Genomic DNA, 24521 nt, shown 5'->3' with positions numbered 1-24521 from the left:
GTTCGCCTGTCTTTGTGAATGTTGAAAGGTTCCGTATGCATGTTCATGTGTTCATGTTGAGTGGTTTTTGATATATCATCACCGGCCTAGCTTTTTCCCAACTATGTTGGGGTCGGTTACCAGTCTAACCGGTTTCAGCTAAGTACCAGTGTTTTACAAGGAGCGACTGCCTATCTGACCTCCTCAACCCAGTTACCTGGGCAACACGATACCTCTTGGTTAGACTGGCTGTCAGACTTTTCAAGCTTCTGACTATCTGCAACGGTTTTTGATATATCTGGAAGCTAATTTAATATGAAAAAAAATGGATCTTTTTTTTAGATGTGGGTCAATCAATCAACTCTACATTGGCTTGCTTCCCCCCCCAACAACACCTGGTTCTCCGCCTTCCGCATCCAGTCCAAGCCAGCTAGCTTTTTAGGGCATCAGGTTATTGGGCTGAAGGACGTCCCTACTATACTTTAAGACGTGTGAACAGCTTTACCACTAATTAATACATTTTCTTCCATCGGAAAGTAACGTCATGAGGACCTCTTTTATTTAACAAATGCAAAGCAAAAGTAAAAATCTATTTGGCTAATCCGCAAATCCAAAAAAAAAAATTATAGACAATTAAATTAAAAACTAGTTACTGAGGTAAAGAGATTCCTTAGCATTTCAAAACCAAGTATTTTTCTTGCATCAATTTTCGTCAAAAAAACGCTCAATATTTATCTGTCAGATTTCCATAAAAATGTTTCTCACAAATTCCATTCAAACAATTGTTTACACAAATAAAGTACACAAAGGTTATTAAACTGTTGTCCTTACATTGCATTGTTTTATGAGATATTAATGGGTAACATACGAAACAAATCTCTCTGGATTTGTTTTTCAGATTATTTTCGTCCATATTTAAAAGGTATTCGATCTCTTTTGTTCTTTCTTATTTATGTTATCGTTTTTATGTTCAAGCCACTTGGGGTTTTTGGGATCACTTGAATTGCAAGTTGTGTTTAATTTTATTTTGATTTGTACTGCGTTAGTTTTGATGATCTAGAACAGGGTAGGCGAACCAATGGCACAATATTTTGGGCACGTCACAGAATTAGGTATTTTAAGACGATCAATTTGATAGTATTTATAATTATTATTTTCCAAATAATCAGAAAGTCAAAATTATTTGATGGCACGCGAATGACCCCAATTAACTTTTTTTTAGAAAAAATGGCACGTTGATGCATAAAGGTTCGCCTACCCTGATCTAGAATTTTCAATCGACTTCAAAAAGAGGAGGTTCTGACTTCGTCTATAGTTTTTTTTATGTTTGTTAGTTCATATCTTAGGAATGGATCAACAAATTTCGTTGATTAATTATCTATACTCTATACTAATATATAAAGCTGAAGAGTTTGTTTGTTTCTTTGAACGCGCTAATCTCAGAAACTACTGGTTCAAATTGAAAAATTCTTTTTTGTTGAAAAGACCATTCATCGAGGAAGGTTTAAGGCTATATACCATCACGCTGCGACTAATAGGAGCGAAGATACAATGGAAAATGTGAAAAAAAAACAGGGCAGGTATAAATCATAACTTATATCTTCTAGCCACGGGGACGAAGTCGCGGGCAGCAGCTAGTTTTTTTTATATAACGTGAATATGCTATCATTTGTCCTCATAATATAATACACTATTTCGACAAACTTGGCTGATTCGTTTTTTTGAAGTCGGTTTTATGTATTTGTTGTTAAAAGTTACTAGGTATAGTCAGATTGTAATACTTACAATCGAGGTTTCCTCACAAAGTTTCACTTCACCGTCTGTCAGTGATGCTTGTTGAACACTTTCATTTTTAATGGCAGTCTTCTTATATAATAAACGCGAAACATTGTATGTTTGTATGTATGTATAAAGGTTCCTCTCGGGTTGACTCGCTGCCCCTTCTTTTAGGTAAATCTGTAATGTTTTATCTAATCACCTTAAATTTCCAGAATATCTTTTTCATGAAAATCTGGACCTAATCCTATATTTTAAAGAATTAATGTAATTTCTTTCTACACGTGCGTTTGTACTTTCAAAAATACTATTTTTAATATACTCAGAACAATAAAACTCAGTTATGATTCTAGAGAAATCATATTTTTTGTTGTGGAGTATAGAGTTTTAATAGCCCTGTATATAAAGGTGATTACTGAGAACGAACATTTAAAAATATTATCATAAATAAATGCGGACAACATCACATACATTGTTCTGAACCCAGAGTAAGTTGCTCAACCACTTGTGTTATGGAATTCAGATACAACGAAGGCACCACAAACACCCAGACCCGAGACAATGTAGAAATGTGAATGTTTACATTGACCCGACCGGGGATCGAACCCGGGACCTCAGAGTTAGCGACACCTTGAAACCGGTGGGTACGCCACTCGACCACGGAGGACCACGAATATTAATTTGCTTTTGAAATTTAAGAAATAGCAAATGTAGAGCAGGCTGAAATATAAGGTAAAAAAAGATGTTAAGCTTTTCACGGTAAAAGCAAATATCGAAACCTCCAAAACAGTTTCCAAAATCTTGTTCCTTTGTTGCTCCCAAAAATGATGAAATCAAATTTATTCTTGAAAAAAAAAATATGACATGAATATCTTTCTAATGGTGCTGGATTCCACCCGTAGATTTTTTACGAGAATATCTACGGGGCTAACGAAGTATACGAATGATTCGTTTACCTAGTAACGGACTGTAAAAACCAAAAAACACGATTAATAAATTGAATCAAATATGTAAAAAATCAATGTCTTACATTCTCGTAAAACCACGAAATCATTGAAAAATGTAACTGATTCCACAGATTAGTGCAATCAAAAAAAAAATCTCTTCAAATTAAAAAAATATATTAGCGAAGAAAATTCTCCAGAACAGCGTCAAAATACATTCGTTGCCTAGACCTTCCACCTAGGTGAATATATCTTAAATCCAGCCATAAATATTCTAACTAGGAAACAAATATGTTCCGGCTGACAGCTTTATAGCATAGACTTAAAATCACGCAACTCTACGGTATGGCGCATCACACCCCTCCCATACCAAGTTTATTAATCATTCAACAAAAATAAAACACCCAATTAATTTAAGGAATTAATTTCAGTTAAAACCAGTTTACATGTATGTATGAGACGTCAAAACAAGATGATTTTAAGTCGATTTATAGTGACAAAAATATCACGTATATGCACATAATTAGTGTTTATTATAAATAAGTAATTTTCGCGTTTGAACTGTTCTTGCGATGGCCGCTAGTCTCACAGCGCGCGTTCCACCGCACGGTACAATCTCCAGATATTTTTTTTTCAAAGTGTCAAGTGTAAAGTGAATATAGTGCTGGTAATTTGTAACGCCGTATAAAATGGCGCCAGTACGACATTTTCTAGTTTTCTACCACTTAACTACACTATACAGTTGCATATAATATATATTTTTTTATAATATTTTTCACGTGTTAATACAAGTGCTGATGGGGCCGTGCTACGAAAGTGCTACGCGTTTTATCGGTGCTACGAGTTTGGTTTAAGATGAATGGAGATTTTTTGAAATTTTTTTTTTACAAAAAAACTGTACCCAATTTTTCATTTGCTCTTCAGTGAATATATTTTTAAATATTTTATAAAAAATGATAACAAAAAAATAATAATTAAAAAGTCGTGTGCACGAAATATAAAATGAAATTGCGAAATGTGAATAAAAAATCCTGAAACACAAAAAAAAAACAAAACAAAAATTAAAGTGAAATAAAATAAGTAAAAAAACAACCGCCAAAATAAAACGAAATCCAACCACCAAAAAATTCAAACTGCAACTGCAAAAAACTAAAAAAAAAAACTCCAACTGTACTCTCCCGCCACATTTCTCCAGTGCCTTTCTCAATAGCTAAAGTATTGAATTACTAGAAAAACTCACACACACGCACAAAGTTTATTTAAAGCACTCATAACTGTGAACACTTGTGGTCATTTTATAGAACATAATTTAGAATTTATTATGTTTTTTCTTAAAAGACGTAGCGGCCAAAATTCTTCGGGTATATTTTTAGTTGAGGTGAAATAACTTTGGTTTCTAACGCGTTTAATTCGCTCCTGAGTACATGCTTATCATCACGCAGTTCCTTGGGAGCGCGACTGAGCTATGTTCGGGGACTTCGGTACGTAATTTTGATACAAATTGCTTTATACATTCAAAACTACAATTGTTCATTGTCAGGAATTCGACTATATTTTTATTTGCTGATTTTTTTTTTCTTAACTTTGAATAATTTCTATGGATCAGGGCAAGTTTCGTAGTTAAAGTTAAGTTCATAATTAAATGTCGCTTAAAATCACACGAATTTTGACTATTAAATTATTATTTACTGCAAAATTTTCGAATAGAAATATTGTCTTTAAGCTTGTCGCTTTTCCCTAAATTATGTGAATCACGTAAAAAGATTCTCCAAATCGCCATTTATAATCGAGTAAAATCTGATGAAGTGATCGAACCTTGAACCAATTATTCAACAGCCATGCTTGGCCATATCACTCATGTGGCTATTTCCCATTACCTTGTTGGCAATTACCCCATATTTTCAATGTTTAAGTTTTGGTGAATTAATTTTGTTTTGCTCTATCTTGTTCCGATAACGAAACTTGACTATTAGTCAAGGACTGCCCTTCCCTCTATTTCTCTTAATTATCTAATAATTTCGCTTAATAAATAACCTCTCTGGTTTAGAATGTAGGTAGGGATCAAAAATCTTCTTAGTTCAACGAATGACATTGTGTGAAGTTTTGACACTTATTTCTTAGGATGAATAACCCCTAAGACAGGAATCGAATTTGCAGTAACCGGTTTTACACCAATATTTTCATTAAAATAAAATACTAAGTCGTTGCTTTCCAAATAGTCGTGTTGTGTTCGGAAAACTTGGTCAATAGTTTATTTTAGTTACTCTAAAATCACAGTTGAAATATTAACCAAAAATAATAAAACAGAACTTGAAATAAAACACAAGACTCTGTTAAAAAAGATATTCCAAGGAAAAGAAATCAGCCCGGAAATCGAAGTCCGACCATCCAGACAACATTCCCACCAAAGAATTTTACGTAAGTTATACATAATTCGTGTTCATCCAGATTTATGTAAACTACGTCACATCGGCGACTGCGTTGTTCCACATTATTTATTATAATATATAACATATTGGGCGGATGTGTAATTTCGTGGCAACATTCTTGGCGTTGACATTCTGCTTTCGATGTGAGACCCTGATTATTCGTGCGCTGAATATTGGCGTTGCAATTTTTGCTTTAACATTTTTGCAGATTGGATTAGATTAGAAAATTCTTTATTGTACACCATGGAATTACAGCAGCGATTCTTAATACATACAGTGTTAGGGTACAATGGCGGTCTTATTGCTTATAGCGTTATCTTCCAGACAACCTTTGGATGGTCAGGAATGTTATATGTACTATTGTTAAAAATAACATAACACAGAAATAAAATGAGTGCATGACACTGGTTAAGACGGCTACCTTAAAGAGAGGAGATGTTCATTTACCATTTTTTAAAGGTGCTGAGTGTCTGAGCTTTTCTTCTTAATGCAGGGAGATTGTTCTACAAGCACACACCTTGCACAGAAAAAACCTGTCGCTGGATAGGAAAGTTGATGGATAGGTGATACTCTCATCTCTTTTCAATCGTTTCCTCAATCCTGGATCATGATTCCTCGGATCTCTTATTCGTATAACTAGTTTTCTTCATTGGTTACATTCCGTTGCTAGTTGAAGCTATGTCTTTAATTTTTAAGCTTTCCAGATTGATAAAGAATGGATATTAGCGATGGATGGATGGGTAGGAAAGGTGGATGAAGGGAATAAGCCCAGGATATGAAAAGACGGATAGTGTGAAAGCTTTCGGTGACTTTCTGGTTTGAAAGTTGATGAAGTAAATTGTTTTCTGTATGTAGATTTATAAAGACAAGAATTATGAGTTTTAGTTTACTGTAACTGAAGACTGGTTATGATATGTGCGCAGTAACTATGGCCTTAGGATAAACTATTTTATACAATTTATTATATTGTTGGCATATTGTTGGTATTGGAAAGACAATTTAGACAAGTAACCAAAAGTTTAAAGAATATGCCATAGGTTCCCACAAAAAATTATAATATGGCTATTTTTTTTCTCATAGAGAGAGATCATATTATCCAAAAAAAAACGACCAGATCTAGTCCTTAACCAAAGTTAAAGTATAAAAATCGAGTATAAAAAAAAAACACTTTTTCTCCATCCATCGGTCACAAATAACGCATACAACGTCAGAATACAAAAAAATACAGTTGAATATATTCGTCGCAGGTCGTAGTTATGATGTGGCATCACATTAGGGAGGCCAGAATTAGAATCTGCCTCCAACGTGTTCATATTGATGGTACGGGTGCTGACACCGTTTCATCTGATTTTTCATAAAGATTACTGTCAGTTTCATTCAATAGTTTTGGAGTTTTGATAGGTAGGAGTGTTGCTTTTATTTTGTTGATCAGATTGGTAGTTTGGCTGTATTTAAGATGATGTATTCTTGTAAAGCAAGAGAGCTTATCCTAGCGACAAAATTTTTGCGTGTCCGATAGAGTACATATTGGTCTAATCTTGTTTTTTTGCCATCTCTGTAATATGTGGATTGTAATACAAAATTTGTATTGAGTATTAATAAATATTATTTGTTAATAATAATATGCAATACAGTTTTGAATCTAGAATCTAAAATTTTTGAGTTCCAAAAAAGTTATCGATATTTTAAGTTTTTAACTTAAAATATTTTACTTGTTTTACAAGTAAAGTGTGTCAATGATAAAGGACTTATGTTTTCTCCTCTTCTCTAACATAATTTTCATGCACATAAAGATATGATTCACGAATGTTATTATTAAACATCTGTTTAATGAACATTTCAAATATAACGAGGGGAGACCTGACCTATTCAATTAATTGGATTGCAGCTGTAAAATAGGGCAACTGGTCCTACCTTGACGAATTTCAGTAATTCAGCATCTTATTAGCTAGACTCAACATTATAAGACATGATGACTCTTAACATGCTAAAGATTTAATTTACTGTTACAGTTTCACACAACGCCGTCCTGTCTCAAACTAAGCAAAACCTGTGTTATAAGAGACAATTGATGAACATAGTTTTATATTTATAAATACATACATGTATTTAAAGGTCTTGTCTGGGTGAGAATCCAACCTCCGTTATAGCAGTCGGGGTCACTAACCATACGGTCTACAGGCTAGTCACAGATGCACGAAAAGTTCTGCTAAGGAATTACGTGTACGAGTCAATATATCAGCCAAATCGTGGAGTTACTCAAGGAAATATCCTAGGCAGTTCGTCCCTCTACCACCAGACTTGTGAACTATTATATGTAGACAGTTCAAATTATACGTAGATAATAATAAATACCGCGGTGAAGCAACGATTAGTACTGCAATAAATTTCATATGAGGCATTTTCAAAGGCTTTTTGTGGAAACAACTAGGCTCTTATTAAAATTCCACTTTTCTTGTCGTGAGATTGAATTGCATTTGACCAGTCTCACCAAAACGATCTCCCGAAACTCGTCGGCAAAAGTTAGTCATCATATAAGATGAGTAAATATGTCACATTTATACACAATTTTAAATGTTGTGTATGTTTGTATGTTAATATGTGTATCATTGAAATCTGCTCCAGTTTCCAGAATTAAAATTGCCCTCGAAACTGTGCGCTTGCGCAAAATATTAGACGCCAGATGTATCTACATACAGGCTGATAAAGTTATTTAGATGTTAGATATGTTATTTTTGGGATGGACTTGGTTTTAGAGGTACAGATGTTAGTGAAAATGAAGTACCAGAGAAAATAACAGGTGGTGTTTTTGCTGATGATTTACAAAAAGTTAGTCCAAATATTCAACTTTAGATAATTAAAATATGAAATTTTATAGACATTTATAAAAAAATGATATGGGATCTTTTTTGTAGAAAACAGGAACCTATTTATTCTCTCCCAGAAATGATAAAAAATGACCAAAATTTACACCAAACATATAGTCCAAGTAATGCCAAACAAAATTAGACCTGATGGCACAAGCATTAAGGTTATATTTAAGAAATACATAAAAATTCAGGCTTCGTACCATCCTCACCAAACGTTACTTGAGCTAGTAGACAATCATTTACGAATGTTTTCGCTTCACCGTTAGTAATTAATTTCCATGGATTTAAAGCGAATTAAATTACAATCGTACTTGTTACTAAACTGCCACAATCATAATTCGCAGACCATACAATGGTATTATTAATATTCGCTTTTGCAATTGTTTTGTAAACATCAGAAAATCGTTATGAAATTAGTTTCGCGTCACTATGATTGATCTAATTCTCGTTATACGTCGCTTAATGCGTCTGTTAAAAATGTTGTCCTCAAACATAATCAATAGGATATTTGTCTTCTTATTACTGTTGACTATTATTATTTATTTCTTTATTTGTTCTTGTATTTTTTTTATTTTATCGTAAAAAAAAGGTTAGGGGATACAGTGATTTGAAATCTCGTATGACGTCACTTACTAGTAAACTTTTTACTAGCAAGTGATGTCATACTGCCATACATTTCATCATCTTAAGTTGTTTTAATCTTCTTTACTTTTTTAATCCTACTACTATTATAAAGGCGAAAGTTTGTAAGTATGGATGTATGGATGTTCGTTACTCTTTCACGTAAAAACTACTGAATGGATTTGAATGAAACTTTACCACAATATAGCTTATACATCAGAATAACACATAGGCTAACAATTTTTGAGGTTTCTATGCGCATTTTTGCGCTTACATTGCAAACGCTGACTGGATCCTACAAGATAGATAGAAGGCAGATAGATAGATAGAAGGCAGGTATAAATTACAACTTATATCTTCTAACGACGCGGACGAAGTCGCGGGCAACAGCTAGTGTTTTTACATATATTACACAAGTCCTTGACACATCATACAGTGAGTTAAACATGATGAGAAATGGTATGCAAAAACTATAAGTAATAAAAGAAAATAGTATGTACTTTAATTTTTTGAAAAATGACATTCTTGCTAATGTTGATCGTTGCCTCCTAATTATGATACAACCTCGTAACCTGATGTAGAGTCAACTCCTAATTTTCTATATTTTTAACTAAACAAACTAAAGCTAAGTCCCTCGATCTAGAAAGACATAGAGACATACAAAATAACGGTCAAAATTAATATGTAGAATTAAAATAAATCTGACGTTCATTTATAAATATGTCAAAACAGTTAATAGCGATATTATTTTAATGGACTCGGCTAATTTATTAGCGATTCGCATGAAATATAATTTGAGATCATGTAGTATTAAAGCCAGGTCAGTATTGCTGTGGGCAGTTGTTTTAATTGGTTTAACACCTGGATGTGATTCAATGAGAGAATTAGGTAATCTTCATAAGGGAGTGTCAGGTTATATTTTTTAGGCGACAGACAAAACTAACAACAATCGGGTTCGAAAATTTTGAACTAGATCATGAATTTAAAATGTTGGAATATAGAACCGGTGTAAAAAAATTGAGGCAGCAGCAAGGGGGGTGATCAAAATTCAGTTTAGTTTATATGGAAAGAGATCTCTACCTACTAATTTTTTTTGGTTAGATACTTAAAAATAAAATTAGTAGTATTTTTTTGTCTTAAATTTCAGTTTAAAATAAAACGCGACTAACAACAATACAGATTATCCCACGGGAACCCAAAATCCGAATAAAAACTATCCTATGTGCTAATCCAGGTTATAATCTATCTATGTACCAAGTTCAATCTAGTAATTTCATTTAGTTAATTTACTAATGAAAATACACACAATAATATTTAATAACAACAACGTTTGAGATAATAACACGATTTCCTATTTACATAATCTTGAAGAGAATGTATCGTTAAAATTATAATAGTTTTACAGCTATTGTCGTGTAATTTTAATGATTAACTGTCATTTAAATTGGTACAGGATGTGAGGTTAGTGCGTAGGTTTAAAGATCAGACAAAACAATGTAAAATTAAACTTACAATCACATCATAAAAGCTTCCTTTGATATCAAAGCGTTTTGTTTGTATTTTTATTACAAAGAATATTAGTTAACCACGTCATGAATCAATTAAAGAAATAATTATTTTGAAAATAACTCTAGGTATAGAGTAAGTTCTTCGCATTGCCCGGTTTAAACAAAATCGGGATTCGAACCTAAATTGCTCTTGTGACTTGCCTAAGCACTTACATATATAACAAAGATAATTACAATATTTATTTATTTAACGGTTCTCTCATGCGTTTTTATCGGGAGACACCGATTAGTTTTGGACTCAACCGGAGTCCTTACTTAAGCATGAGCTGACGCGGTGAGCGACTGCCATTTTGAAAACAATACACAAATTGATTTATCAAAGTCAAAAATCTAATCAAAGCATCCAAAAAATTCGAAAAAAGTCAAACAAAATTTAAAAATAAAATCGAAAACAATGCTGGCAAATGTATACATATATTATGACAAATTTAATATCTGTCATTATAGTTACAAGTCAAAGAATTTTTATTGGGAAAACAATTGTGTGTGATGTACTATACGTTGTTAAACTGACAAAGCAGATTGTATCCGTTGATCTTGAGAACAAATTAGCCAATAAATCTGAAAGAATTACTAATAAACATGTTTAGGGTGAAATAAAAACAATGCTAGAACTGTCTTCGAATGTGTGATTCATACACTGTCTTGTTGGATGAAAAAATCTTGCGTTTGGGAATATTTTTGTAATTGAACTTCAAATTGTTTTATAAATTATTGTTTCGGTTACATAATAGGTTAGAAAAGTGTTGCCTTAGGACGAGAAAAATGGATAGAAGGGAGATACCTTTGTCCAGCAGTGGTAAAACATGGGCTTATAATAATTAAAATAAATCAATCAATATTTCACAACTTTCACACAAAACCACCCAGTCTCAAACTAAGCAGAGCTTGTATTATGAGTACTAGACAACTGATAATCATACTTATATATTTATAAATACATACATAATATAGATAAATCACACCCAGACACAGAACAAATGATCGTGCTCATCACACAAACTGGGTGGAAATCGAACCCACGACCTCCGGTATAGCAGTCAGGGTGACTAACCACTAGATCAACAGGCTATCAGGCAGAAGGCTTATAGCCTATCCTGTCCATCTATCCATGTGTTATTTCTACAATCGTTAAGTTTAAGAAATCACGCGCAATTGTATGAAGATGATATTTCGTTACGATAGGTCACGTGACTTTGTTCTGCAATCATTGGAGAATCTTCCATTTACATGGATTTATCTGAATACTGCGTTTGACATAGATTGACTGCTTATCTGAAAACCACAACCAATTTTCATAAGCATCATTTCATCCTGAAATTATACGGTGCTGGGTGTAGGCTATATCCACCCAGATTTACTAATAATAATGGCTCATTTAACTGCTGTTATTCCTACATCTTTGACAGTCGTTACAGGTAGTCAGAAGCTTGAAAAAGTCTGACAGCCAGTCTAACCAAGTAACTGGGTTGAGGAGGTCAGATAGGCAGTCGCTCCTTGTAAAACACTGGTACTTAGCTGAAACCGGTTGGACTGGTAGCCGACCCCAACATAGTTGGGAAAAGGCTAGGCCAATGATGAATGGCTCATTTAACTAAAAAGAATATTACTATAATGGCTCAATTACATTAACCATTGTGACAGCCGATGCAAAGCATACACCAGCTATCTTCCATTCAGAACCAAGATTTAACATGTACTCTAGAATTTTACATAAACGAAAACTGGAAATAACACTGAAAGTCCTTGCGCTTTCTCTACATTAAACACAAGACATAAATAGTCGACTAAATCAAGTACATTCTAGAAATAGAAGTCAACTATTTGAATGAAAACATTCTCACTATAATCACAAAAATAAACTCTATTACCGTTGTACGAGCGAGATGGCAAAACGATCGCGTATAGCGCTGTCTTGCTTACACACGACTGATAGATTTGCTTGAAGATATCATGGTACAGGGTCTGGCCACTTCACTACGGCCATTTGAATAAATCAAGATGGTGGAATGTTGCACTCGCGAGGTGTCAACGCGAGTAAGTTTATTATAACTGAAATAGTGGGCAAGAAATAATTACCAACACGACTGTACATATGATGTTTTGTAGAATGCAGAGTCTTTCATATTTTGAGGTTATCTTTGAGTATTCTGAATTAAATGTGGGCTCAAAATACAGTTGCATTTCACTTGACCATTATTTGTAGATATAAAAACTTTGAAATATATGAATGAAGAAGTGTTGGAATTTGACCGCAGTTCAAATTGACATCGACTGATTAGTATTAAGAGTGTTAATTAATTTATGTTGGGCGACAAGCTAGATTAATACGAATATTTTAAAGACGATCATCTTCATTAATAAATGTTGGACGTAATTAAAAATACTTTCAATCTGCTTTACAAATAGCCGTTTGATTAAAATCATTCAAACATCTTTAAGTCACACCAAATCAATCGCAACATTAAAAAATAAATTATTTTCAAACTTCATCTAATTATTTTTTTTAATTATTTATATTAATTTAAATGGACGACAGTATTAAATATCGACTCTTCACAAGCTGTAGATGAAGATGTGAATCAAAAGAAGCAAAGTGGTTGAGGTCGCCACGTCAAACCCAGTGACGCATAGTGTCTAGGGTTCAATCCCCGCATATGACAAACATTTGTGTGATCCACAAATGATATATCTTACATACAGAATTAATTGATTTCATTTCATGTCAGAAAAATAGGCTGATATGAGATACCGTCTCACCGCTAAGGATAAGGAAGATAAGATAAGATATATTTATTTGTAAGAATATGGTAATTGAGATGTTACAAAAATTATCTGCTCATCTATTCTATTCTATTCTATTCTATAATATTCTGCCGTTTCGTATTTGAGGTGGGTACAAATAATAATAATTATACTAAAAACAACACATAAAGAATACATCAGAAAAACAATTACAAACGATATAAAAAAAAAAAACAACACTTATATTTAAAATTTCCAATCGGGTTTTTCGTTTAAAAAATCACTTATAGAATAATAACATTTGCATAAAAGGAACTTAAATAACTTATTTTTAAAATCTCTAATGTCACCGATCTGATAGGCAGTCAGGCCATGAAGATATAATGGTCATTATTAAATGCTGCAACGGATTACTTACGGAATTAATGGAATAGTTTCTGACCCAACCGGAGTCCATAATCATGAGCTGACGCGGCGGGGTCGCGAATTGAACCAACGTCAGCGGCCGCGTATCTGGAATCAGTGGGGTCAGAAACTAGTCGGGAACACCCGGTAACGCGTGAGTAACCGTTGCATCATTTAATAATGAATCTCACAATAGTAGTAATCTAACTATAGAAATAGTTATAGATAGTTGTCAACTAATATCAGTAGGACTGGGAACTGACTTATACGTAATTGTGAAGACATTGTCCCCTAGTAGGCTCGCAATTTAGACTGTTCCCTAATATTAATTTTACTGAACCGACTGGACTGTCTAATATTCTAGGTGACTATAATAAATAGGCCTAAAATATTACACATTTCGTTTGATTTCTCTGAGAATGCGACCGCCTTTGATATATACTTACATGTTACGATAACTATGCGATCGCAATACATTCTATAGACATGACATAAATCGTTTTTGTAAAATATGCTCAAAATTAAATCTATATCACTGGAGAAAAGACGACGTACTATAAAAATGAACCTTATATCTTTGACATAAAGTTCAGGTTTGCTGTGCAGTGTCATGAGCTCGTGATTAAGAACCTTCAGGTTCGAAACTAGACAACTTTAATAATATCACGTGTGTTCTCGTTTTAATGTTCAATTTTGAACCTTATTGTGATAGAGGCGTATATTTTAATGTGAAATAGACATGTGTCTCCCAGCCTACATAATATAAGTTGTTGATAGATTTACAATGAAATGATAAAATATTGTTAATAGAGATGTGATGATTGAAATATTGCGATTTGTTGGCAGAATAATTGAAGAATTAACCAGCCCTTTTCAATGTCAGGAGAATTAGTCAGTCAAACAGTTAATTAAAAAAAAATAACGTACGTTCGTAGTTTTTTGTAAAAAAACGACTAAGAATGTAATCCTTATTACGCGGGATATTTTATAAAAATTCAAGTCACATGCACTAAGACACCCAGACTCAGGACAAGCATTCGTGGACTTGAACCACTCAGCATTCAGAACCGTGCAGACGCTTTCTAAAATCTCTTGTGACGTCACTTGTCTGTATACTTGTCACCGTTAAATTGCGTTAATATTCTTCATACGTTTTTTTGCCTTTGATGCGTTTTATCTTCGTAATTTATCATTGACTTAATAAAATAAAAATAAACGCACCTTGTTCGTTGAATCGTTATGAGCAGTAGACAACTGATAAACATACTTATATATTTCTAAATACATACATAATAGAGATAAAATACAACCAGACACAGAACTACTGATCTTGCTCATCGGTCATCCCACAAACATTTGTTCTGGCTGAGATTTGATCCCAGGTCAGGGCACTATCCACTAGACAAAAAAGCCTGTCAATTTTTCAGACACAGAGATGATATAGTAAAACATAAAATTTTGTTGCTGGTATTAGGTAAATATACTTCTAATAATACTGCTAGTACCTACTCATATTTTCTTCAACTTTTTTCATCATTATTTTTTTAGAAAGCTTTACAATTTTAAGATTCACAGTTTCCTGACCTATAAATTAATGTTTTAATAATTCAAGTTCAAAAGTGAAATAAAAGTGTGTTTCAGCTCCCTTTATATTAAAAAAAAAACAAGTCTTGTTATAGTTGTTATTATAAACTTCTGTAAAAATAACAGAACTTTAGTAAACATAATAATTTTAGGGCAGTGGCTCACAACATTTGGTGTCTTGACTGACAGATCGATTTTGTTTGTAAATAATAAATTTATTGGAACTGTGCCTGTTTATAATGTTTTTGATTAATTTGTTTATCAGGAAGACATTAAAATGTAATCGCTTTTAATTCAGATATCGGTCAGGCGTCCAACATTTTTATTTGCATATTTTTATAACTAAATCTAGTTTTTATAGCGATGAACTGCTTTTTCTGTTGCAAATTATGATTTGTTTTGAATTAGATATAAATGCCGAAAATTTGTTGGTAAACAAATGAGGATCCTTTATTTAATTGCAATAAAGAGACAATTATCTATTAAGTAATGATCTTGAATTTGTGATTTTAATTAAAAGATTTCGGAGAAGGGCAAAATCATGATAAAATCTCCGTGAATCATTTCGGAGTAGATTGATTAGAGCTGCTAACACAATTTTCTATACATTACAATATTAATCATCTGAAAAGCGAGATATTATTTCTTTTCATAATATGTCTTCCAGTTTCTTAAATTTAATATTTATAACGCAAGAATCTGTCAGCGCAACACATAAATGTCAGCGAAGGGAAATAAGGGTCAGTAAATTGCATTTCAACGTGAAACTGACGCGTCAAGCTCGCGTAAATCACAGCGCTAAATAGTATCAAATTAAAATTATTACGCTGACTTTTATTTTCTTCTTGATTATCAAGGTGATACAAAAATATTACGGCGGAGTAAAATACGTTACGTCATGTAACTTAATAATATAACGGGCATATAAAATCCTTAAAACGAGCTGCTAACACTTATATACCAAACGCTATTAATAACAGCCCTTATGCATAAAAACCATGTTCCAACTATTAAATAAATTACAATAATATAAGTCATTTATAAAAAAAATAATAGAGCTAAACGGTTGACGACATCTGCCGTCGATGAAATTGTCAACGGGCAGAGGTCATAAACATTTCGCGATGACGCAAAACATCCGTGGTTCTTTTTGTATATTTAATACCCGTCAGGGTTTGCCAACTATTTTTATTATGTTTTACAATGTCAAAAATTATAGAATTAACAGCTTGTTTTACAATCTTTGTGATCACATGTCCTTTCTCGCCGGATATCATGTACAAATTGAAGTTTTGTATAAGTCAATAAAAATTGTAAAATATCAAGCAAATGTGTACGTGCTATGATAAATTAGGCGTTTTCAAATGAGGCGGTACGAACGCTCGTTTTTGCGACATCAAAGCGTTTTTGATGCCCGGAAATAAATTATTATGTGTATTAAAATAACTGCGACACTAGAAAATAGGTTAAGATTATTAAAAAAATAGTCCAGTGAACTATAATTCGTTTAGAAAAGTAAAGAAAGGAAAGTCTTGGAGGGAAAAAATACAGTTATCAACTTAGGGGTCACATTTACTTTATAAAACATTATTTCGTAGGAGCACACGGTTTACCGGAACCTTACCTTCAGCCTTCAAATTGTAAATTCCACCACGATGTAAAGTAAAGTCGGGTTCACATCCTGTTTGACCTTGGCCTCAAAAACTTGTATGAGCAACGGCCATTATAAGTAATCAAACAAATATTACTATTACACTGTTTCATGCAGTTTGAAAGAGAAATAAAATACCGCTTCACACGAGTACCGCCGTCTCTTTTCTATATCTGCAATGTTCTCTAGCTTTTAAAAATCGTGGTCGTCTAAAACTATATATTTATCTAGTACAGAAACTTGACATAATTTGTCACAAAGTCAGTTTCTATTCAGACATGACCCGCGTCACTGAAACATAGAGACGGGAATATTAAAAATAGAAAATACCTTTCTACAAAAGACAATTGCAATAAATTCATGTTTTTTATTTTAAAAACGTAATGTTTTATAATTTTTTAAATGTAAACATTTCTCATAGTTTCTCTTTATTCTATACAATGTTTTGACATTTCGTTTTTTTTATGTAGAAATGAGTGTCGAATATTAATATTCTGCCTACAGGGTGTGACGAATCGGATTATACGCGTGCAATTTGACTCACAGTTAGCTATTATTATAGTTTAAGTATTAAAATAAATACAGATTTTTATAGGCTAGGGAACAGCTATAAATGTATGACGTCATTTAACTCAGTTAATATAAAAAGTGTCAGAACGTAGTTGTGCGTCGTCTTGGTAGCGTTCTCATGTTATTTTGGAGATGAATTCCAGTCTCCCTGACTACCTCTGAAAGCGTGTTTACAATAAATCTCTAAATGCCTAACGTCCAAAATTTATTCTTCTGGTCCTAGAATCTCTTACCAGAAGTTAAAAACAATAAACGGAACACAAAAAATATTCTGTAAGAAAACCCAAAAATGTCTTGGAAAAAGGATACATTTGAAAGGCTAAATTACCAAATAGCTCCACATAAAATTCTGGTAAACAATCAACAATCAATTAATCCACCTGCAAATAACAAAATCAATGACAACCCCAAAAACCCAAACACGACCCATCAGCACCAAACACAAACCAAACCCATACCATAGGTACAAACAACCCAAACACAAAATGCGCAACACTTGACACTTCAAAAAAAAAAACGTGATCTTCTGTCCGTAGAAGTACCAACCCATTCTAAATGGCGTTTGTTAGTGGACTCTGGAACTCACTCGTTGGGTGCAACGACGTTGACCTTACCTGGACTGAGGTGTCTATGTTTTATTTCGACGACACGAGGAAATATTTCTCAGTGTCCGAAGTTGATAAGGAAGCTATTCCGATTGTATTTGGTGAAGCACACAAGATTGCCTTTAACAGACACGGTTTCGGTTACAACTACACGCCGTTGAATTTCGTGTCCTGTTACCACATTGACACGAGAAGAGGTTTGTATTACAAATGCTTTTTTGATTCAATAGATATACTTTAGGTACTGGATACTCCCGGGGGGCTAAGCGTTTTTTTCATTCGGGTTGTGGTCGAATTGGTATGCCAGAACTAGAGCTTAGAGCTGGAGAGAGAGGTACGGTTCGAAACGAGGCTTGATCTGCGAGTATAACTAACGATGCTGATAGCACTGGACTGATTACTCGATCTTGGTTTAGTTCGATAGTCCCCTTTTGGGACTGAACGAAGAACCCAATTTAATTCATAAATAGAACCAAACCAGTTTTGGGAGTAATCCCGCAGCTTGATTTTTGTTTTCGGAGTCTAATGAAAGAAGAAGAATACCAATTAAAGAATGATCATTGCATCTGTGAAAGCAAGATACTGCTCTATGTCATGTGGTGCGCTGTCACGCCTTCACAACAGCATACCCAAAGAAGTGGTGGTAGACCTTCTGAAATCAGCTTCAGCTGATTTTATCAACAGATTATGGCTTTTGTACCTGTGCTAATTCGTAGGCATTCATTGTTTAAGAAAGTACGGGTATAAAGACGTGAAAAAAAAATTCATACTAGATATTATTAAATTTAATGTAGATTCTAATTATATCGTCTTTACTCAATGGCTTATCATGATTTATATACTGCGTGTCTTAGAAACGAGCCAAACTTATAACTCTAAAGCGATGGAAAAGTAGTTTAACGATTGCTCAACTAATGTCTCTCCAGTTAAAATATAAAACATTTAAATATAAAAAAATAATATTCAAACACAAAAACAACTTTGGTTCCATCAGCCAAGGTTTATGAAATAAATGTCAGATAAATTATAACTCGAATTATTTTGATTCTGGAAGTCCATGGTTTGTTGGATTTGATGCATTTCTATCAACTGTCCCACTCACCTTGCCGCAAGGTCAAATTTAAGTATCCACACGATTAACGGGATATTTCTAAATATCCGCTGGTTGACGTTGTTCAAACGACTATCAGGGGTTATTAATATTGCTGCTTTTCATCATTTTTGAAGAATTTTGGTGTTTGCCAAGACTAATGGATATAAAAGGAATGGACTACCGGAATCCAACGTATTAGTGATCGGATAATGAGCCTATCTATTCCTAGAACCAGAAATTATGGATTTATCCTTTTTTGGGGTGTTGACATTTCATCAGGGCTGACAATTAATAATACACTCTTGGTACTTCATTCATTTGTCAAACATTTTCATAATTTTGCTAAGTGCCAAAGAAGATAGTCATGAGACAGGCTTGTTTGTTAATAGACAAAAGTTGACAAAATAAAAAATGGACCTTCTTCCATGCACAAAAAGTTAATTTTGCTAATGATATTTTTTCTTTTACAGCTGAAGTAAAAATGCCGTCAGGCCACGTGGACCAGCCTCAGATCGAGGACAACAGAGATGGTACCGTCAGCATCAAGTACGAGCCAAGAGAGGAAGGTGTCCATGAGCTGTACGTCAAGTATAATGGCGAGCATGTTCAGGGTAAGTGGATACAAAGGATTCAGAATAAGTAGACTATTGTTTTGGTAGCCATCATCCATGTTGTCAAAATGAAACGGACATTATTTACTGTCCGAGTAAATCATATTTTTTTTTGTTTCGCGTCGTTTATGGTCATGTTAGAAAAGTCTAAATTCTTGCCGTTGCATCTTAGACTTTATTTGATTTGGTGGTCAGTGAGTATTTTACACAAGTGTTTATGGAACTGGTAGATAAAATCTTTCTAGAATCATCATACTTCTAAATCTCCATCCTTTCTAGATATTTCAGCTTATAGGGTAATTAAAAAAAAAGCGCTGGGAGCCGAAAACGAAATCTTTCAACAATGTCAGAAAAGGTTCACAATATTCATAACTGTTTTTTCACTTCCAGGCTCCCCCTACAAGTTCCACGTAGACTCCATATCCTCAGGGTATGTGACAGCATACGGGGCGGGCCTGCTCAACGGTGTGAGCGGAGAGCCCAGCCAGTTCACCATCAGCACCAAGGGTGCTGGCTCTGGAGGACTCTCCATGGCCGTTGAGGGACCCAGCAAAGCTGAGGTAAGACTTCATCGAATGATTTAGGAAAATTGGTTTCAAATTTTGGTTTTCAAGAAGCTTATGTTCTGTATTCTGAGTGGGTGGATAAAGCTGCTTCTAATTGTTTTAATTATATTGAAGTAATATTTACTGTGTTCCAGATTACCTGCCACGACAACAAAGATGGTACAGTGTCTGTGTCCTACCTGCCCACCGCTCCCGGAGAGTACAAGATCTCCGTCAGGTTCGGTGACAAACATATCAAGGGATCACCTTACACCGCCAAGGTATGTTAAAGTAAACTTTATTGTAATATAAATAAGTTTGAAAACAGTTTGAGATACTTCTATCTGTCTAAAAAAACAATTTACTGAACTGTTGGTCTAGTGGTCAGTGGCCTTCACTGCTATACCAGAGGTCGTGGGTTCGATTCCCAAGCAGAACAAATGTTTGTCTAATGAGCGCAATTATTTGTGTTTCACATTTGTCTAAGATTTGCTTAGTTTAAGCCGAGATGAAAAAAATAAGATCCTCATCAATTGCATTGGAATATAATGTAAATCTGCTAACATCCATTCCGTGCCACTGTTTAAAACACACGTATCTCCTTATGAGTCCTTATGATGATTGTTGTTGTATCAGATTGGTGTGAAGTAATGTTATCTCCAATAATATAAAAAAAATATAAAATGGAGGTATCAAGTGGATTGTTTTACAATAATCACTTACTTTTCAGGTGACTGGTGAAGGTCGCAAGAGGAACCAGATCTCAGTAGGAAGCTGTAGCGAGGTCACCCTCCCCGGCAAGGTCAACGACAATGACATCCGCTCCCTGAACGCTTCCATCCAGGTATGTATTAGCTATCGGGAATATCAATATTAGAAGAAGAAATTGACCGAAGAATTCAAACATCAACAAAATTACCACTTTGCTTCGCCGGACTGTAATTCAAAAACCTGCAGCTATTTGTTTACGTAAAGACATGCTCATCATTACCGCTGCCATGTCAGCATTATTGCATTACCGAATTCTGGTCCAAAGTAATACCGAATATGCGTTAGAACAATTTTGGTAAAAGTGAAGAAATTAATAATTTTCTCATATCAAATGAAAATTTATCTCAGCTGGGTAGGACGAAATTAACCTAATCTTCTTCTCTAGGCACCTTCCGGTCTTGAGGAGCCCTGCTTCCTCAAGCGCCTGCCCTCCGGCAACATCGGCATCAGCTTTACTCCTCGCGAGGCTGGCCAGCACATCGTCTCCGTCAAGAAGATGGGTGTCCACATCCAGAACTCTCCATTTAACATCACCGTCTTGGCTCAGGAAGTTGGTGACGCTAAGAAAGTCAAGGTTGGTGAAAATGTTGTTTGTGACAGTTTTAATGTCGTTGGATGTAGCAAAGGAATTATTTTGAACTTAAAGATGTCTACAAGTAGTCAAAATATGTATAATATAATAGGTTATTTTCTTTCATTTCTTAGTAATTATTTCGCCTCGATCAGATTTCATCAAAAAAAATTATAGATACCGGAACATATATCGATGTTCATGACGACAGAACAATTTGTACGATTGTTTCATTGTTATTAATCTTTCCTCTGTAGGTCTCTGGCACAGCCCTGAAGGAAGGCAAGACCCACAGCGAGAACACCTTCTCCGTAGACACCAGGAACGCTGGTTACGGTGGTCTTTCACTCTCCATCGAAGGTATGTGAAACAAAACTCTGTGGAAGAAGAGGTGGCTAAAACTCTAGGCGGAAAAAGTGGCTGAAATTACCATTTATAGAGAAAATTCATTTTCCAAAAGGCGTCTAATATTTTTTCTACTTTGTTCCTTAGAGTCAGTTATCTAGTTTGCTTATTTAGTAAAATAAGTTACTTTTCTGAACTTTTCTTTTCGTTTCTTTTAAAAATTTTAAACGTGGAAAAAAGACTACTAGCTCCTTTTCTAATATTTTTGGATAGACGCCACTCTAGGCCGTGGAGCATATTGTTTCGTTCCTACGATCGGCACGATCCTTCTTTAACAGACTATACGTCCCTAACTCGTCTTACTTCCTAACTGCTCCCATCTTCTCCCAGGACCCAGCAAGGCTGAGATCCAGTGCGCTGACAGCAAGGACGGAGTTCTGGCCATCAGCTACAAGCCCACAGAGCCAGGATACTACATCGTCAACCTGAAGTTCGCTGACCACCACGTTGAAGGCTCGCCTTTCACTGTTAAGGTAAATAAATAGGAATATTATGGTGGATACTTAGCATCGTTCTAAATTACCTAGGCCAATGGATATCTGTGAAAGAACAATGCACCATCAAAACTAAAAACTTAAAAGAGCTTTAGAAATAGGCTTAAGATAGAGAATGGAAACTTGAAATATAACTTTTTTGAATTTGGTTATGATTTGGGGAGAAAAATATCTTAGTTAATTTCTTAACTGATATCTGGCACGTACCAAATTTTTTATGTAAAATATGACTGACTTCGGCAAAAATACTTTTTACAGTTAGTAATGGTATTTATCATGCTGAATAAATAGTGAATTTAAGATTTCTCGGCTGGTACATTTAATTTTGAGGTGTGATAATCAGATTAATTTTCTCCTTAATCAGGTGACTGGAGAAGGCAGCAACAGACAGAGGGAGAAGATCCAGAGACAGAGGGACCCCGCTCCTCTGACTGAAGTGGGAACCAACTGCAAGCTGACTTTCAAGATGCCAGGTATATTAGCAACGAAATGATATAGCATTACTGAATAATAAATAAAATATGATGAATATTCAAATATCCAAAAAAGGAACTTAAAGATCTTACTTGTTTTGATTGGATTTTGGATTGGAGTTGTTCTAGCTATTAAATTTTATTGAGCTTTAGGTGAATCAGCTATTATTATCTATCATCACATGCAATGCAGAGACAGCTTATATGTGGTATCGGTAGGTTATATAAGAACGTCAAAAATTAAGTTCCTATATTTTCGTCATTTCCATACATACAGTCTAAAGTACCTATTCATTTATCGTTTTCTTCCAGGCATCACATCCTTCGACCTGGCGGCCACCGTCACCAGCCCCGGCGGAGTCTCCGAAGACGCCGAGATCCAGGAAGTGGAAGATGGACTGTACTCCGTCCACTTCGTGCCCAAGGAGTTGGGAGTCCACACCGTGTCTGTCAAGTACAGGGAGATCCACATTCCTGGTGAGTTGTGGTAACTTGACAAAGATCTTTTCAGACCAATTTATGCATTTAGCTTGAGCGCAGTTTTTGACTACTTATCGCCATATTGAAACGACTATTCCGTATGTAATCCTTGTGTCGTGAATGTTTTACACATAACAAATATTGGATCACGTCATATGCTTGTACTTTGCGATGTTCTACGGTGTAGACTTTTATTTTTATTAGTACATGGAGGACTTACAACAACAAATATCATTACACAAGAGGAGTTTATAATAATATCACTCGGCTATCCGTGTGAAATAAATGAATAGGACAAATTAAACCGTTATAAAGATGATCTATTTTAGCTTTAGCAATAATCAAATAGTGCAAAAATGCAATAACATTATTACTTCCTTTTTCAGGATCACCATTCCAGTTCACAGTAGGTCCTCTCAGGGACTCTGGAGCTCACTTAGTCAAGGCCGGTGGTCCCGGTCTCGAGAGGGGCGAGGCAGGTCGCTTCAACGAGTTCAACGTGTGGACTCGTGAGGCCGGGGCAGGCCAACTGGCGATATCGCTGGAGGGACCCAGCAAGGCCGAGATTGACTTTAAGGATAGGAAGGATGGATCCTGTGACGTCTCTTACAAAGTTGAAGAGCCTGGTAAGTTCATACAAGTTTTTTTATTTGTTTAGTAATTTTCGTGAGACAGATTCATTATTCAATGATGCAATGGTTCACTCACGCTTATTTGTCGGGATTGTCCGACTTGTTTCGGACCTAACCGGAGTCTTTAAGAAAATACGTGTGAGTAAACCGTTGCAGCATTTGATAAATTTTCTTCGGGTTGTGTTTTCTTTATTCGTTTTGAAATTAACGGCGAATAAATATTGCTTTGTCTAAGCAAGTGTTGATAAGGTCATGAATTTGGTGGGAGACCATTCATTCTTTCTTCGTATTTGATTTTCTTTCGCCTATTTGTACGGAACCTTTTTTGTCGAAAGTCCGACTTGCTTAACCAGTTTCTTGATTTAGTATAACACACAGTCACATTTTATGAAAACCAGACCTTATTATACTTAAAACTTATATTCTTTTATCATAAAAATATTCTGAAAGTGGTAAACTGTGAATACTCTTTGGATATTTGTAAATGGTAATTTATTTACAAAGAAATACCTAGGCTTTTTAATGTAAACTCCAAAACTTGTAGAAATGAAAGAATATCTTTCTTTCATTTCTACAAGTTTTACTATACATGGCAACATTATTATAAATATTTAAATTAATTTTAAAATATAACACCACATAAAGGCAAAGCAAGATTTTTTTTAAATGGATTCGCAACCATCTTTATTACCATATTTA

At 34.5% G+C, this 24521-nt stretch overlaps 1 protein-coding gene across 4 annotated transcripts in view; it reads left to right on the top strand.

Moving 5' to 3' along the window:
- Positions 1-24521, top strand: part of LOC113497913 (filamin-A) — an 82912-nt gene that overhangs the window by 43796 nt on the left and 14595 nt on the right. For all 4 annotated transcript variants that reach the window (XM_026877720.1, XM_026877719.1, XM_026877718.1 and 1 more), the window contains 10 exons: positions 19311-19451; positions 19842-20011; positions 20152-20277; positions 20727-20840; positions 21153-21341; positions 21596-21698; positions 22074-22216; positions 22602-22710; positions 23023-23187; positions 23577-23816. In XM_026877720.1, coding sequence (XP_026733521.1) covers positions 19322-19451; positions 19842-20011; positions 20152-20277; positions 20727-20840; positions 21153-21341; positions 21596-21698; positions 22074-22216; positions 22602-22710; positions 23023-23187; positions 23577-23816 — 1489 coding nt within the window. In that variant the 5' untranslated portion in view covers positions 19311-19321. The remainder of the gene's footprint in view (positions 1-19310; positions 19452-19841; positions 20012-20151; positions 20278-20726; positions 20841-21152; positions 21342-21595; positions 21699-22073; positions 22217-22601; positions 22711-23022; positions 23188-23576; positions 23817-24521) is intronic.

This window comes from Trichoplusia ni, chromosome 10 (genome assembly GCF_003590095.1).
Source record: "Trichoplusia ni isolate ovarian cell line Hi5 chromosome 10, tn1, whole genome shotgun sequence".
Classification (NCBI taxonomy): domain Eukaryota; kingdom Metazoa; phylum Arthropoda; class Insecta; order Lepidoptera; family Noctuidae; genus Trichoplusia; species Trichoplusia ni.
Note: the sequence above shows the minus strand (reverse complement) of the source record. Positions and strands in the feature narration are given on the sequence as shown.